This window comes from Dasypus novemcinctus, chromosome 25 (assembly GCF_030445035.2).
Source record: "Dasypus novemcinctus isolate mDasNov1 chromosome 25, mDasNov1.1.hap2, whole genome shotgun sequence".
Taxonomy (NCBI): Eukaryota; Metazoa; Chordata; class Mammalia; order Cingulata; family Dasypodidae; genus Dasypus; species Dasypus novemcinctus.
The window spans coordinates 16,512,067-16,528,225 of record NC_080697.1 but is presented as its reverse complement, the minus strand read 5'-3'; the positions used below and the strand labels follow the sequence as shown (position 1 = coordinate 16,528,225).

Here is a 16,159-nt window from a genome sequence, read left to right as displayed (position 1 = left end):
AGGCAGAGTGTGACATGATCAGATACGCATGTTTAAATGACTAACATGTAGAGAGTAGACTGATGGAGCAAGAGCAGACCAAGGGAGATGAGAATGGAGGCTACTGTAGGAGGCCAGGCCAGAGGAGATGATGGCTTGGGCCATAGTAATGAACATAGGAGTGGAGAATTTGATAGATCTAAGAAAGATGTGGGCCGTTGAGTTGACAGGACTTGGTATTTGGATGGATGTGTTAGGAGAGGGAGAGGTGCTTTTTACAGAATCAGAGACGGTTTTGGGGGCAGCAAGTTTGGAGGGGAAGATGAGTTCAGTGTGAACAAATAGCACTTCAGATGCTGGGAGCCACCCAAGTGGCTACGTCCCTTAGAGAACTGGATATATAGATTTGGAGCTCAGAAGAGAAGTCTGGACTGGAGAAGCAAATTTAGGAGTCATTTAGACAATTCCTGAAGCCATGAGCTCAAGTGGTCACCAGAGTGTAGAGCTGAAAAGGAGATCTGAAGACCAAGCTTTAATGAATTCCAACATTTAATCCTGGGGTTGAGGGAGAGCAATTGGTTAAGAAGACAGAAATGGAGCAACCAGAACTCAAGAGAGCCAAAGGAGAAAAACCAGAGATGTGGAGAGCCATGGAAGGCCTAGGAAGTAAGAATTCCATAAAGAAGGGAGAAGTCAATTATGTCACATCCTCTGATGGAAGGCATCTTTCACTGCTATCCTCGGCGAGAGAACTCTATTGGGCAGTGGAAGTAGAAGCCATATGGTATTAAGTTGTGGAATAAAAAGCAGGTAGGGGAAGGGGATGTGGTTCAAGCACCTGAATGCCTGCTTCCCACATGGGAGGTCCCAGGTTTGGTTTCCGGTGCCTCCTAGAACAAACAAACAACAAGCAAACAAATGGAAGAACCAACTCAGGGGAACCGATGTGGCTCAGTGGTTGAGCACCACCTTCCCACATAGGAGGTCTGGGTTCAATCCCCGGCCCCTGGTACCTCAAAAAAGAAAAAAAAGGAAGGAAAAAAAAAGCAGTCAGAGTGGATGACATTTCAGACAGAGCAGCGGTGTGAGCAAAGGCTTGGAGACACAGAAAAACTGATGCGTTTGGGAGATCTCAAGCAATTCAGAGCGTTTGGAACCTTGAGCGTGTAAAAGATAGACACAGAGCGTGACCAGCCTTGTACGCAAGAGACAACAGGCCCGTGAAATGGTGCATTGAGTCATTGTTTCCTTTAGCACCAGATTTGCAGGAAAGAAGGGGCAATATATAGAAGGTAATTTTAAAGATGAAAACAGCTCATTATAGATCAGTTTTCCCCATCTGCATAAATGAATTAGAATAAAGTATCTAGAAAAACGTCTAAAAGTCACATTGGATTAGGGGGAAACATGGGCAAATCCATTTGGTTGTATTTTACTTTATGGTATATGACTTTGTGGCAAACAAAGCCGTTTCTGGCATTGTTCCTTTATAAAAATATTTAGGAAAATGTAATTTAATGTTAAAAACAAAATACTTGAACAAAAAAGAAGAGAGCTGCCAATTCTTTTTTTTTTTTTTTTTAACCGATACCTTCTCCTTGCAACCTGGAACGTAGCTGCTGTCATCTTGGAGTGGAAAGATGTGAGGGACACGTGCAGGAATTAGCAGAGCAGTGAGCTGAAAAGGACCTTGCTCCCTAAAGACTTTGTGGTGTGCAACTGCCATTTGAAATCTAGTCTTCTTACTACTTTACTTGAATCACATAAGAAGAAATAAATGATAACACTTTGTTAATCATGCTGAAAGGAAAAAAAGACAATAGGAAGAAAAACTACTATTTTTTGAGTGCCTTTTATGTCCTGGAAGTTTTCCCCTACATTATCTCACTTAATCCTCATGAAAACCCTGTAAGAGATTTTTTTGTTTTTGTTTTTTCAGGTACTGGGGGCTGGGGATTGAACCCAGGACCTTGCATGTATGAAACTGGGGCCACATTGGCTTCCCTGAGTTGGCTTTCTCTTTTGTTTTGCCTATTGTTTGTTTCTGTTTTTTTCAGGATGCACAGGACCCAAACCCGGGACCACCCGTGTGGCAGGAGGTGCTCAACCGCTTGAGCCACATCTGCTCCCAAGAGAAGTATTCTTATCCTCACTTTTCTCTGAAATAGCTATTCAGAGAAGTTAGATAATTTAGCCAGGGTCACATATCTTGTAAGTAAGGGATTCCAATCTCCCTCTCACACAGGTAGAGTTGAGCAAGTGCTTGGCAGGTGGGAACACTGGGTGGGGAGAACAGGGCGGGTCCTTCCCTTTTATCCAGCGCTATAGCATCAGGCCTGGTAGACAAAGCAGAGAAAGGGTAGTCCAAAAACCTAAGCCAAGTGCAACAAGAAAATAGTGCAAGAGCCAAATGGCACATGCAGAAGTCAGGTTGCCAGAGCCTGGAGAGGTTAGTCTACAAAGCCAAAACCCTACCCAGTAATCGTCCCAAAGCCAAGTTCATCACAAGCAGTAGAGCTTGATCAAAATGGAGGAAGGCCAGGGAACTTCTGAAGTGGGCAAGCAACCAGCTAGGCCTCCAGCCTTCAGCCCAGCTGACATTCCGTTCCTAGAGATGAGGAAGAGCTGAGAAGACAGGTTTTGTAGAGCTGAACCACTAAGCAATGGGCCCACTAGAGAATAACATGATTGGAAATATTTTATAGAAAGACAACTTGAGTGCCTCTGCGGAAAAGGGCTTCGAGGTTTCAGATAACAGCCCTCATATAGGGAGTAAGGACAGCTTGGTCTCAGCCCACAGATTCAACTCCCGTCTAAGGAGCAGCCCATGAACAGGACTCTGGCTTGCTACTCAGACTTGTGGAACTGCACTTAATTTGCATCCTGGGGGGCGGAGGAAAGAAGACACCAAGTAGAGGCCTGGCCTATCCAGGATACTCAAGGAAGCTGGAGCTGCCAAGCAATCCAGGCTGTGCCACCTGCAGGTATTAAGGACTTGCTTTATTTATTTATTTATTTTTTATTTAATTCCCCCCCTCCCCTGGTTGTCTGTTCTCTGTGTCTATTTGCTGCGTCTTGTTTCTTTTGTCCGCTTCTGTTGTCTTCAGCTGCATGGGAAGTGTGGGCAGCGCCATTCCTGGGCAGGCTGCACTTTCTTTCGCGCTGGGCAGCTCTCCTTATGGGGCGCACTCCTTGCGCGTGGGGCTCCCCTATGTGGGGGACACCCCTGCACAGCAGGGCACTCCTTGTGCACATCAGCACTGCGCATGGGCCAGCTCCACACAGGTCAAGGAGGCCCGGGGTTTGAATCTTGGACCTCCCATGTGGTAGACCGATGCCCTAACCACTGGGCCAAGTCCGTTTCCCAGGACTTGCTTTATACCATCTTCTCACGGGTACTATCCTTTATGATTCGTTGTTTTATTACGGCTTCACAACCACTCTGTGAAGCACGCATCATTTTTCCTTCCCTGCACCCCCCGTTATTATTATTTTTCAAACATAGGAGGAATCTAAGTTTGGGGCAAGGTAAGTAACAGCTCAAAGTCACATGGTAGGGGGAAGTGGAGGTGGCTCAAGTGATAGAGCTTCTGCTTACCACATGGGAGGACCAAGGGTCGATCCCTGGGGTCTCCTGGTGAAAAAAGAAGAGAAAGTGTGTGTCACTGCCCACGCGAGTGCCCACATGGTGAGCCAGTGCCCCATGTAAGTGAGTCACGCAGCAAGATGACTCATCAAAAGAGAGACAAGGGGAGAGTCAAGGTGAAGCACAGCAGAAACCAGGAAATGAGGTGGTGATATTGACGGGGAACCTCTCTTCCCATCAGAGGTCTCCAGGTTTGAATCCCAGTGAATCCTAGAGGAGAGAAAATGAGAAGACAGCACAGACAGCAAAAACAGCAGGGCGGGAGGAGGGGAAGGGGGGATAAATAAATAAATCTTTTTAAAAAAGTCACATGGTAGGATGGATGTCAGAACTTGAATCCATGTTTGTTTGTTTTGTTTTGTTTGCAAATAGTTTCTGCAGTGGAAAAGAATTTGGTCAGAGAAGGCTTCACAGAGGTGCTTGTGCTTGGACTGCCCAAGCAGTAGTTGCCCAAGTATAGGGTCCTCTGGGCAAAAAGGCTCAGAGATGCAACCCAGCTAGGCCAGTTAAAGATGCCGTGAGTCCTAGAACATCCTAGGACGTCCTAGAACGCCAGCTCCTTGAGGACAGGAAGGCCCAGTTCTTAGAATGGGGCCTGGGGTTTAGCAGGTGCAGGATAACCAGTGGCTGGCTGAATGAATGTGGGAGCAGAGGCTGAGAAGAGGATGCAGAAGATGAAGGGCCTTGCATACAATATGAAAGGTGAGAGGGACAAAGATGCAGGCTCAAGAGGAAAGGTGAGGAGAGAACCAGCTGGAAGTTAGCTCCAGGGGAGCGACCGAGGAAGGCCTGAAGTAAAAAAAGCCTCTCTCCAGGGTAGGGAGAAGAGAGGGCAGGGCCAAGAAACATCTAGGACATAGGCTTCCCGGCCACGCCAGGACAGGGAAGGGCGCCCAGCACCGTCTGCAGGTGCAAAAGCAAGGGCAGAGGAGAGACCGAGGGTGGAGACCCCGCAGGGCACCAGTGGGGTGGCGGACACCCCCACAGGTAAGCTGCACCCGGGGTTGCAGGCCGGGGAGGGAGGGGCCTCCGGGGCTGGAAAGGCCTCCGCCACCTGCCGGTTAACAAAGGCAGGACTACAAGTCCCAGCATGCTCGGGCCGGGGGGCGGGGCGCGGCGGGCGGCGGCTGCGCAGGCCGGCACTGGGGGCGGCGCAGGCCCGCGGGCGGCGCCCGAGCCCGTGCTCGCCGACGGGGTCCGCGGGGGCCGGCGGCGCGCCGCTCGGCCCCGCGCACTGGCCGCGCCGGGCGCGCGCCTCGGGCGCCGCGGCCCCGCCCCTCGCCCCACCCCAGCCGGGAGGCTGAGCCGGGGCCGCAGCGCGGCGGCAACATCACTCTCGCCGCCGCTGCTCCGCCCCGTCCCCTTCTGTTTTTCTCTCCCATTCTCCCGTGGCGGCGGCGGAGGCGGCCGCGCCGGCTGCGATGCACGATCCCCCGGCCGAGGGGGAGGACTCCAGGTGAGTCCCTACCCCCCGCGGGGGCCGGGACCCCGGGCCGCCCAGGACCAGCCGCCCCCGCCATGGGTCCCTAGAGGAAGGAGGAGGAGACAGCTCGGCCGCCCACCCCCCAGCCCGTTTTCCTCTTCCTTTATCTCATTGTTGCCGGCGCGGTTGACGGCCGCGCTCCCTCCGTCCCGGCATGGGGCGGGCTCCGGGCACTGCCACCCCGCCGGCGGTGCTCCCGCGGCTGCCGCGGCTGCCGGGGGATTCTGCCTGATCCCACCTCCCCAGCCCGGTGCAGCGAGGACCGGAGAGCAGGGGACTGCAGCAGCGCCGGGGCCACCTCCCAGCATCCCCGCCCTAGGAGCGGCCTAAGGGACGAGCGCAGGAGCGCCCCGGCTGCGGGGAGGGGGGGGGCGGGGGCCGGGCCGGGCAGCAAGATGACCAGTAAGACCAAGGCCAGCGAGGCCCTCAAGGTGGTGGCCCGGTGCCGCCCCCTCAGCCGGAAGGAGGAGGCTGCTGGTCACGAGCAGATCCTGACCATGGACGTGAAACTGGGCCAGGTGACCCTGCGCAACCCCCGCGCGGCCCCCGGGGAGCTGCCCAAGACCTTCACCTTTGACGCCGTGTATGATGCCAGCTCCAAGCAGGCGGACCTGTACGACGAAACCGTGAGGCCCCTGGTGGACTCGGTGCTGCAGGGTTTCAACGGCACGGTGTTTGCCTACGGCCAGACGGGCACCGGCAAGACCTACACCATGCAGGGCGCCTGGGTGGAGCCGGAGCTGCGCGGGGTCATCCCCAACGCCTTCGAGCACATCTTCACCCACATCTCCCGCTCCCAGAACCAGCAGTACCTGGTCCGGGCCTCCTACCTGGAGATCTACCAGGAGGAGATCCGAGACCTGCTCTCCAAGGAGCCCGGCAAGAGGCTGGAGCTGAAGGAGAACCCCGAGACGGGCGTCTACATCAAGGACCTCTCCTCGTTCGTCACCAAGAACGTCAAGGAGATCGAGCACGTGATGAACCTGGGCAACCAGACCCGGGCGGTGGGCAGCACGCACATGAACGAGGTCAGCTCCCGTTCGCATGCCATCTTCGTCATCACCGTGGAGTGCAGCGAGCGCGGCTCCGATGGCCAGGACCACATCCGCGTGGGCAAGCTCAACCTGGTGGACCTGGCTGGCAGCGAGAGGCAGAACAAGGCAGGCCCCAACGCAGCGGGGGGGACGGCCACGCAGTCAGCGGGTGGCGGCGGCGGCGGCGGAGGGGGCGGTGGTGGAGAGAGGCCCAAGGAAGCCTCCAAAATCAACCTCTCGCTGTCCGCCCTGGGCAACGTGATCGCCGCTCTGGCCGGCAACAGGAGCACCCACATCCCCTACCGGGACTCCAAGCTCACCCGGCTGCTCCAGGACTCTCTGGGGGGCAACGCCAAGACCATCATGGTGGCCACGCTGGGACCGGCCTCTCACAGCTTCGACGAGAGCCTCTCCACCCTGCGCTTCGCCAACCGAGCCAAGAACATCAAGAACAAGCCTCGTGTGAACGAGGACCCCAAGGACACGCTGCTGCGTGAGTTCCAGGAGGAGATCGCCCGCCTGAAGGCCCAGCTGGAGAAGAAGGGGATGCTGGGGAAGCGGCCCCGGAGGAAGAGTAGCCGCAGGAAGAAGGCCGTGTCAGCCCCCCCGGGGTACCCCGAGGGGTCCGTGATCGAGGCCTGGGTGGCCGAAGAGGAGGATGACAACAACAACAACCACCACCCGCCGCAGCCCATCCTGGAGACGGCCTTGGAGAAGAACATGGAGAACTACCTGCAGGAGCAGAAGGAGCGGCTGGAGGAGGAGAAGGCGGCCATCCAGGACGACCGCAGCCTGGTGAGCGAGGAGAAGCAGAAGCTGCTGGAGGAGAAGGAGAAGATGCTGGAGGACCTGCAGCGGGAACGGCAGGCCACGGAGCTGCTGGCCGCCAAATACAAGGTAAGGGCCCCGCAGGGCTCCGCGCTGGCCGGCTTGGCTTTTAGGGTCTGGGGCCCCGTGCCAATCCGGTGTTCTCCTTCCCAGCACACACTGCCCTCCAGCCACATGTGCCCCTGGAGCAGCCGGGCCAGTTTCTGCCATCCCAGACTGCCAGCCAGAGCCTCCTCGAGGGACTGAGAAGGACACACACACACACACACACACACACGAAGCCAGTGAGCTCGGGTCCCCATGCTCAGTCGGGTCTGTGGGACGGCCAGGCAGGACTTGAGCCACTCGTGAGCGTGGACCCTTACTTCTGCGTAGCCTCCTCCTCTGCCTTTCTCCTGCAGCACCTTCAGACTTCACATCCTTTTCATAATAACTGCCACTTGCACGTCACCGTTTTGAAGATGCCCCTGCAGACAGGCTCTTGTTTGATTCCTACAATAGCCACAATTTAAGTGGGCTCTTAAATTCTTATCAGATGGATGGGGGCCTAAGGCTCAGAGAAGTGACGTGACCAGGGGTCCAGCCTCCAAAATGGTAGAACTGAGCTAGAACCCCCGGACCTGGTGCTCTGTGGATTCTTGCAGCCTGGGTCGAGGGCGGAACCGTGGCTGGCTCCTGCTTCCCTGTGGAGATGGGCCACTGCCCCGCTGCTTGGTGCTGTGGGGGAGGAGATTCAGGGGGATCATTCAGTCGTAGGGTGGAAGGAGCACCGGGCAGTAGCCGGAGACCCAGAGTCTAGTCCTAACCATCGATATCTCGTTGAGTAGCCTCGTGCAAGGTGCTTCCCCAGCTCGTTGGACCTCAACTTTCCCTTTTGGTAAAATGAAGGACTGACCTGCGGGGTCTTCCAACCTGACTCGACCTGTATTAATCTGAGGAGGAAACCAAGTGCCCTCCTCATCCAGGCTTCATCCCATAAGGTCCAATTCCCCACAGCACTGAGAGATTTCCACCTCGGAGGCCTTCCTCAGCTGCTTTCTTCCCCATGGGAGCCTCTTGGCCCCAGGCCTAGCTACTGAGGCCCCCCCTGCCCTGTCCCCTCCCAGCCCCACCCCCCAGCCTCACATGACCACCCACAGACCTGTTAAATCAGATGTCAGGAGTCAGTGTTCCAGGCATTTCCAGATCCCTGGAGCCCTTAGCCCTGGGGGCTGAATGCAGGACACCGGGAACCATGAGCTGGGAGGGGCAAGGCCTTGCCACTGGTCCTTCCTTCTCAGGAGCGTGGGCTGGGGAGCGGGGAAGCCCAGGCTGGGCCCAGAGAGCTGCAGCAGCCGGAAGAGTGACGGCTGAGTTGTGTGCCATTGTCTGTGTTACGGGAGTGTGCTGCTGCGCCAGGGGCTCTGGCCTTACACATTCAGTACGTCACTCACCTCCATGAGCCCAGCAAGGGTGCTGCTGAGAAAAGGATCAGGGGCCTGGCACCCTCGGGACCATCCTGAGAGAAGTAGGATGTCAAAGGCAGGGCAGTTAGACTCTGGCCTTTCCTGGGAGGGAGGGAATCCAGGTACACTGATGGCTTGCAACTGGGGAATCTTCCCCGGGCAACCTGGTTTCACTGCCAAGCGCCCCCCATCCCTCCACTGGGTGTTAGAGCTGGCGAGCAAAGCAGAGAGAAGATGGCAGAAGCACACTCCACCCACGTGGGGACGTGGGTAGAGGGGAGGGGGCAGGGTTCCTATGGCTGGCAAGTGACAGGCTCCCCTTAATAAGGCCCTTGGATCTAAGGCAGTGTGGGACACAGATCATAGGACAGTCAAAAGATCAGGGTACGAGTGCCAGAACTCTTGCCAGAAGCATAGCCCCCTGGAGCTCCACCATCATGTCGATGGCAGGGTCCTGGGAAAAGGGAGACCCTGACCTGCCGCAGGCCACGCAAGCGATTTGAGCAGAGCCCGTGCTCTTTATTCTCGCTCCAGCTTCTTTCCATTACGCCAGGGTCCTGAAGCGACCCATGCTACTTGATCATCACAGGAATTCGTTTTTATGTAATAATTTATATTTAAAGAGCAGTTGGCCATCTTCGTTTCATCCTCCCAGCAACCCGGAGAGATGGGCGTTATTGTTTGCACTGACGGTGATGGGGCAAGGCCGGGAGGTGGCGTGATGTTCTCGTGACCCCTGGCTGGTCAGCGTCGGGACTGGAACCCGGGTCTCCTGAGGCCCGCGGCTCTCTGCTCTTCCCACTTCATCACATCCTTCCGGGCTGGCTCAGCGAGTGACTCAGGGCAAAGGCCTTTGCCTCTTGAGGCCTCAGGTTTCCATTTGCCTGAAGGCAGGAGCAGCCTGCCACAGCTCCTTGGGGAGTGGGTGAAAAGGCCATTAAATGCCAGGCTTTCAGATAGAAGCGCAGGGAGAGGGGTGGCCTGGGAAATTCCAGGAGGGGCATGAGGCTGTATCCTGTGACTCAGTCCCAGCCAGCCCAGGACAGTCAGCAGAGTGGCAGGGAAGAGAGTCTGCAGAGGACCCGCTCCTCCCCCTGGCCCCTTAGGCACCGCCTGTTCAGGGCTGGAGGTTTCCAGGATGGTGGGAACACTTTGAGGGCCATTGAGGGATCCACCGGGTAAAGGGGTGGGGGGGTATAGGAGAGGAGCACGTGTGTGTGACAGTAATCCCAAATCCTGCCTGTTTCACGGGGTGGAGCTGAAGATTAAATGGGCTCATTGGTGTGAGGGCATTTGCAATAAATTGAAGGCACCAAACAAATGGAGGGCGTTAGCAGCCACAGGATGGCTTCTGTCTGGCCAAGCAGGGGTCCAGTGATCTATCTCCAGGACTGACATCTTTGTAATTCGTGGAAGCCTGAACTTACCCTGCATCCCAGCCCCCTTGCATAATGGCAGCAGCTTGGAGAAGAGCAGGGCGGGCAAGGTTTGGGGGTCTCGGAGGGCAGGAGCTGGCGTCCCTCCTAGAAATCAGCTGAGCCTCCGCTCCCCGTCTGCAACGCGTTCCCCCACCTTCTGAGTCATGACGTCAACGCCCCCTCCCCCCATTCCCTGCTTCCCGTCCTCGCCACCCTCTGCGGGGCACTGAGCAGCCGCTGATGTGACCCAGTGCCCTCATTCACTCCCTCTGACCCATCTTACAGCCCGCCTCGCCTGCTCTCCCCGCCTGCCTCCCCCAAGACTCCCGCTCCCTTTGTTCTCCCCTCACTGTGTACAGTCACCTTGCGTCTCCTCGGAACCCGCCCCATCTCTCCTTTCATGTGTACCGTGTGCCTCGGGGGATGCTAGGGTGGGCAGGTGCGTGGGGTTTGGGATCGAGCCGTCCCCATGCATCGGTCATTAGCCGTCCATACTCATGGAGTGTCTCTGGGGGGCTTGAGAGCAGACTAAGTCTATAAAGGAGGAGGATGCTAGAAAGAATAGGTCAAGTCACAGACCCACAAATGAGGGCATTGTCCTGCGCAGTCGAAGCTCACATGTTTGTGCACAATGCACACGTTGCAGTGAGGGCTGATGAATGTGTGTAGGTCGCTGGGGAGGAGGCCCGCTTGACGCGAGTGTAATTGTGCAATAGTTGATTTTTTAAAAAATGGCTGCTTTCGTGTTGAAATTACTTTGGGGGATTGCAGTTTGGACCAGATGATTTCTAAAACTTCGATCCCAGTGTTTGGGGAAAGCAAAGGCTGCAGCTAGTACAACTGCAGCTTGAACCGAAGAGCAGAGCAGAAGAGGCAGAAGCATCTCGATAGGCTGTGACCCCCCCAGGGAAGTAGGTCTGGAGGGAGGGGAGCAGGGATGTCTGGGCTAGAGGTGGAAAAAGAGACCCTGCAGAAGCAGCCCCAAAAGCCAGCGGGATGAAGCGACTCTGGGCATCACAAACAGCCTTGCACCTTTCCTGTCCCCTGGGTGCGTCCCTCTTCTTCCTCCCGCCTCTCATCATGAGGATTACCCGTAAGAATGGATGCAAGTGAGGGACTTTCCAGCCTGAGAAACTAAGTCAGAGAAGTCATCATGACCTTGCCATCTGTCGAGCTCCATGCTGTGCGTTGTGTAGAAATGATCTCATTCAATCCACCCAAGAACCCTCCGAGAAAGGTGTAATAGTCCCCAATTTATAGATGAGAAAACCAAGGCCTGTTGCAGTTAACTAACTTACTCAAGGCCACATGGTTTGTCTAAAGCTGATCTAGTTGAAACCAGGTTGGTTTGACACAAAATTTGGTGCTCTTCTCTGCTTAAAGAATTAGGAAACTCAGGATGGGAACCAGTCGCCGGGGAGGGGGTGTAAAATGACAGTTGCTGTTGAAGATGTGTTGAATTGGAGGTGACAGAGACCAGTGGGTGGCTGGAGCTGCCCAGTGGTGGTTAGAAGCAAGCAGAAGCTTAGAAAGGGAATTGGGGGCTCATCTTTAGAAGAGGTCTCAGGAGGCCCCAGTGGCCCTCTGTTCTGAACACTCTTCTGTGTGACTCCTAAACTGGGGTGTCATATGCTTGGCTCCCTGCTGACTTGGTTGTGCACAGTGCCTCACAGGCATTGGAATCAGACAGGCTTGGGCTCAAGTCTAAACGCTCAGTCTTTTCCTAATTCTGAGACCTCTGAGCCATAAGATGGGATAATAATAGTACCTATGGCACAGTGCTATTGAGAGGATTAGATGAGATAGTCAACATAAAGCTCTTTGCACATAGTAAGTGTCCAGTGAATAATAACTCTCATCACCATTATTATTTCCAACTGCCCAATGGGTATTTGCGCTTGGCCACCTTCCTGATACATCAAACGCATCCCCTTTTAGCCTGGCAGAAGGTCAAGGCCCACCAGAGTCTGCCTGCGATATACCTCTTAAATCTGGCTTCCCCCCGTAAGCCGCTCCAGTCGGAGGACCCCCACAGCCAGCTGGTCGACCCCAATCCCTTGTAACCCCCGTGTGCCTGTTTGTCCTGCAGATTGCCTTTTTTTTAAGATCCTGGCTTATCCAGAGAATAGGAATTATGGGACCAGATTAAGCTCAAGATAAAGAACTTTTTAAACCATTTGAATTGGGCTGCCTCAAGAGGTAATGGGCTCCTGTCCCCGGAAGCATTCAAGAAGAGACTGAATGTCAAAGACGCTCTAAGGGGCTCATGGATCAAAAAAGCCATGGGACGAGATGATCTTCAAAGTCCTTAATTTTTAAAAATAGCAATATTTTAGAGCAAAATAGAAAATGTTCAGTACATCTTTAAAAATTAAGAGCAGAGGGTTTAAAATTTTATGTAGTATGAATTCAACCAATAATAAAAGGTATTTTTCAAGTCTCTATCATGGCCAATTAAAGAAGAGTCAAAGATAATGAGAAGAAGAGACAGAGGTTGGGAGAAAGACAAGAGAGAAATAGGTGGGGACGCTGAAGAGAAAAAAGAGAGAAAGTCATAGAGACAGGGAGAAAGGAGGAGAGAGTGGGGAGACGGGTGGACTGCAGGGTTTCTTGAGAGAAATAACCCAAATTGGGAGAGAAAGTGCTGCAGAGAAGTTAAATCCATTGCTTGGTTTTTGATGATCGTCTCCATGGATTCCCAATAGCTTCAGGAGCATCTGCTTTCCCAAAGCTGGTGTGATTTCATCCACATATCCTCCAAGATACCATCCCCATGCCAGATGCCCTGGGATTCACGGACCGAGTGGCCAGGGAACTGTGTGTACATCCCACACCCCCAGCTGAGTCCTCCAGCATCAGATCCTGAGAGAAGCTGGCTAAGAAGGGACCAGCTCTCCAGGATGGGTCTGGCATCCAGGTCAGAGTCTCTGATCTCTTGGTACCCGTGGGAGCTTTGACTTTTATTTCTTTTCATTGCTGGCGGGTGTGACTGGGTAACAGGACTGTGATGAGCTGGGGGCATTTTGTAACATAAAGATGTGACCAACAGGAAGTATACAAAGCTAATAAATTTCTGCTAGAGGTTGTGGATTTCTGAGCTCAGCAGGCCTTCTGGGGGCTCAGCAGTGTTGAGTTTCTCAGGATGTGTATGGGCTGGAGGAGTGTATTATATTTCCCTTAGTCAGTTCAGGCCGCCAGATAGTGCAAAAATCGGCTGAAGGGCTTGTGACATTGTCCTCATTGTGTCCTCAAGATAAGAGGAAGGGCCTGGCAGTCGGGTAGAGAGGGCCACTCTTCTCCCTCCCGGCCAGTCTGGCCCACCTCTTCAGGAGCCCATTGGGTCTAAAAGCTCCTGAAGCAGAGGGTAGGTCTGAGTAGATAAGAAAATGGTCCCTTTTCCCACAGATCCAGGCCATCCATCCCATGTGCCCTGCTCTTATAGGGTGCTTGAGGTTTTATTTATCTATGTATCTGGGTAGAGATGAGTTATAACACGAGGTAATAGGCCTGCAGGCTCTTTCCTTTCTTCATTGCGACAGGACAGTGATAACGATAGCGATGGTAGCAACAGGATGGACAACGGTGGCTTCCATTTGTCAGTGCGCATCGGATGCCCAGCACCCTGAGGTGCTCTTTCAGTTCATTACTTTGTTCAGTCCTCACAGTCACACCGGGAGGTCGTGCTATTTGAATCTCCGTGTGACAGATGAGAATACTGAGGCCCATTAAAGAAGGTACACCCTGTGGTCATACGCCCTGGAAGTGGTAGGGCTGGATACGGGCCCGCGGCTGCCTGACCCCAAAGCCCACAGGTTTCCCTTCCATACTGTGATGCCCGCTCCGCCAGCCAGGGTTTACGCCAGATCCCTGGCTAATCCGCCCCAGGAGGAGCTCTGGTCTCCCACGGGGCTTAACTCATCTTTGTCCTTCCACATGATGCAAACCCGGCCTCTGACCTCAGCCCAGCACCAGTCATCCAGATAATCAACAAAACCTTTGAGTATCCATGGCCAAGAACATCAATCAGTAGATAGAAATACTTCAGTCTTCAAAGTCTTTTAAATGTCTGGAAGGAATCTCCAGAACTCACAGATAGTGGTTCTCTCTAGGGTTTAAAATAGGGAGGAAGACTTTCAATTTTTTTTTGTTTAAGACTTATTTATTTCTCTCCCCTTCCCCCCCAGTTTTCTGTTCCCTGTGTCCTTTCACTGTGTGTTCTTCTGTGTCCGCTTGTATTCTGGTCAGTGGCACTGGGAATCCGTGTCTCTTTTGGTTGCGTCCTCTTGCTGCGTCAGCTCTCCATGTGTGCGGCGCCACTCCTGGGCAGGCTGTGCTTTTTTTGCACGGGGCGGCTCTCCTTATGGGGCGCACTCCTTGCGCGTGGGGCTCCCCTATGCAGGGGACACCCCTGCGTGGCATAGCACTCCTTGCCCGCATCAGCACTGCGCATGGGCCATCTCACCACGCAGGTCAGGAGACCCTGGATTTGAACCCTAGACCTCCCATGTGGTAGGGGCATGCTCTATCAGTTGAGCCAAATCTGCTTCCCTTAATTTTCATTTTATACCTTGTTTTTTACTTAAAAAAAACAATCCTTTATAAAAAGCATATATTCCTTTTATGATTAAACAAAGGCTAATCTGGAATGTTGGAGGGAAACAATGCTTTGTTTGGGCTCAAGCTGTTAAATGAGGGAAAAAATAATAAATGGAATGCATTAACACCCGGTTGGAAGATTCACCTAAAGGTAATGAATAATGGAGGGATAATCCCTCACATGATAATAACCCTCAGGAATACACAGTTATTAGCAAGCCGTGACCAGGTCTCTTCTACTCCCAGGGATTGCAGGAGGTGATCCGTAGATGATTCCTTCCCTTCTGCACCATTTGTTGATAGTCCCGGGAAGCAGCGGGCCAGGAGCCAGGAGTTAGAGGGGCAGGGCAGCGCCCAAGAGGCATGGCTGAGCCCCAACCCCGAGCCTCGCAGGACGCCCCCCAGACCTCAGCGGCCGTCAAATGCTGAGGCTGCGCTGGACATCCATCGGTCTCGCCTGGTTCTGGCACCGTGGCATTCTGTGGCCCGGCTGGATGGCATGCGCAGTCCTGGTGCTGGAGAGAAATCCTCCAGAAGGCCACAATAAGGGGGGGAAATGGGGGACAAAGTTTGAAGGTGAGGATCAGACCTGGGGAGTTGGTGCTTTTCCACTGAGGGAGAAGGGCTCATTTTCCCCTCCTCCACGATGGGCCCTTCAGGGCTCCCACACCGCGTCCAGGATGAGGCTGGGGCTGGAGCACAGCTCGCCCCCTCATCTCTAATTTTCTTTTTTTAAAAGATTTATTTATTTATTTTAAGATTTATTTATTTCTCTCCCCTTCCCTCCCTCTCAGTTGTCTGTTCTCCGTGTCTATTGGCTGTGTGTTCTTCTTTGTCCACTTCTGTTGTTGTCAGCAGCACGGAAATCTGTGTTTTTTGTTGCGTCATCTTGCTGCATCTTGCAACATCTTTTTGTTGCGTCATCTTGCTGCCGTCAGCTCTCCATGTGGGCGGCACCATTCCTGGGCAGGCTGGACTTTCTTTCGTGCTGGGCGGCTCTCCTTACAGGGTGCACTCCTTGCCTGTGGGGCTCCCCTGTGCGGGGGACACCCCTGCGTGGCACGGCACTCCTTGTGTGCATCAGCACTGCACATGGGCCAGCTCATCACATGGGCCAGGAGGCCCTGAGTTTGAACCCTGGACCCTCCATGTGGTAGGTGGATGCTCTGTCAGTTGAGCCACAACCGCTTCCCCCACATCTCTACTTGTTCTCTCTCCTTGGTGAGAAGACACCTGACACTCAAAGCATCAAGTCATTCATGTTGTACTTTTACTTTGCACCACCCCGGGCAGGAGACTTGTTCTCCTGACTCCCGACCCCCAGGGCAGAAAATCACTGAAAAATCATAACCATTCACCCCCTCCCCCAATAGCTCTTTCCTTTGTCCTCACCTCTGGGGGCTCCTCAGGATCTGCAGTCAGAGAACCACGGAAGGAGAAATCGTTCTGCGAAGGCAGGAGTGGCTGTATTTCCTAAAAGATGGAAGCAGGGCATGGGGAGCTAGTTGTGTGGCTTTTTGGTGGGTGCTGGGTAAATGCCGACAAGGGACTGAAATAGCCAGTGACCACCGGCATTTGCTTGTACCATTTACCAAGCACTTTGACATCCATTATCCCACTCACCATCCTTACCCAAAGCCTGCAGAGTAGAGGGTATTTACCGAGAACACTGCAGCCCAGAGGCTGAACACCAAGATTTCATAGCAAGTAGGGTGGCAGAGAGGGCACCG

At 53.9% G+C, this 16,159-nt stretch overlaps 1 protein-coding gene across 2 annotated transcripts in view; it reads left to right on the top strand.

Annotated features, from left to right (window-relative positions):
- The first annotated feature begins 4,883 nt into the window (after nucleotides 1-4,883).
- KIF3C (kinesin family member 3C) overlaps nucleotides 4,884-16,159 on the top strand; it is a 36,449-nt gene continuing 25,173 nt past the window's right edge. Inside the window, exon 1 of one of the 2 annotated variants that reach the window (XM_058287731.2) lies at nucleotides 4,884-7,039. In XM_058287731.2, the coding sequence (XP_058143714.1) occupies nucleotides 5,504-7,039 (1,536 nt within the window). In that variant the 5' untranslated portion in view covers nucleotides 4,884-5,503. The remainder of the gene's footprint in view (nucleotides 7,040-16,159) is intronic. The other variant, XM_058287732.2, reaches the window with a different exon arrangement.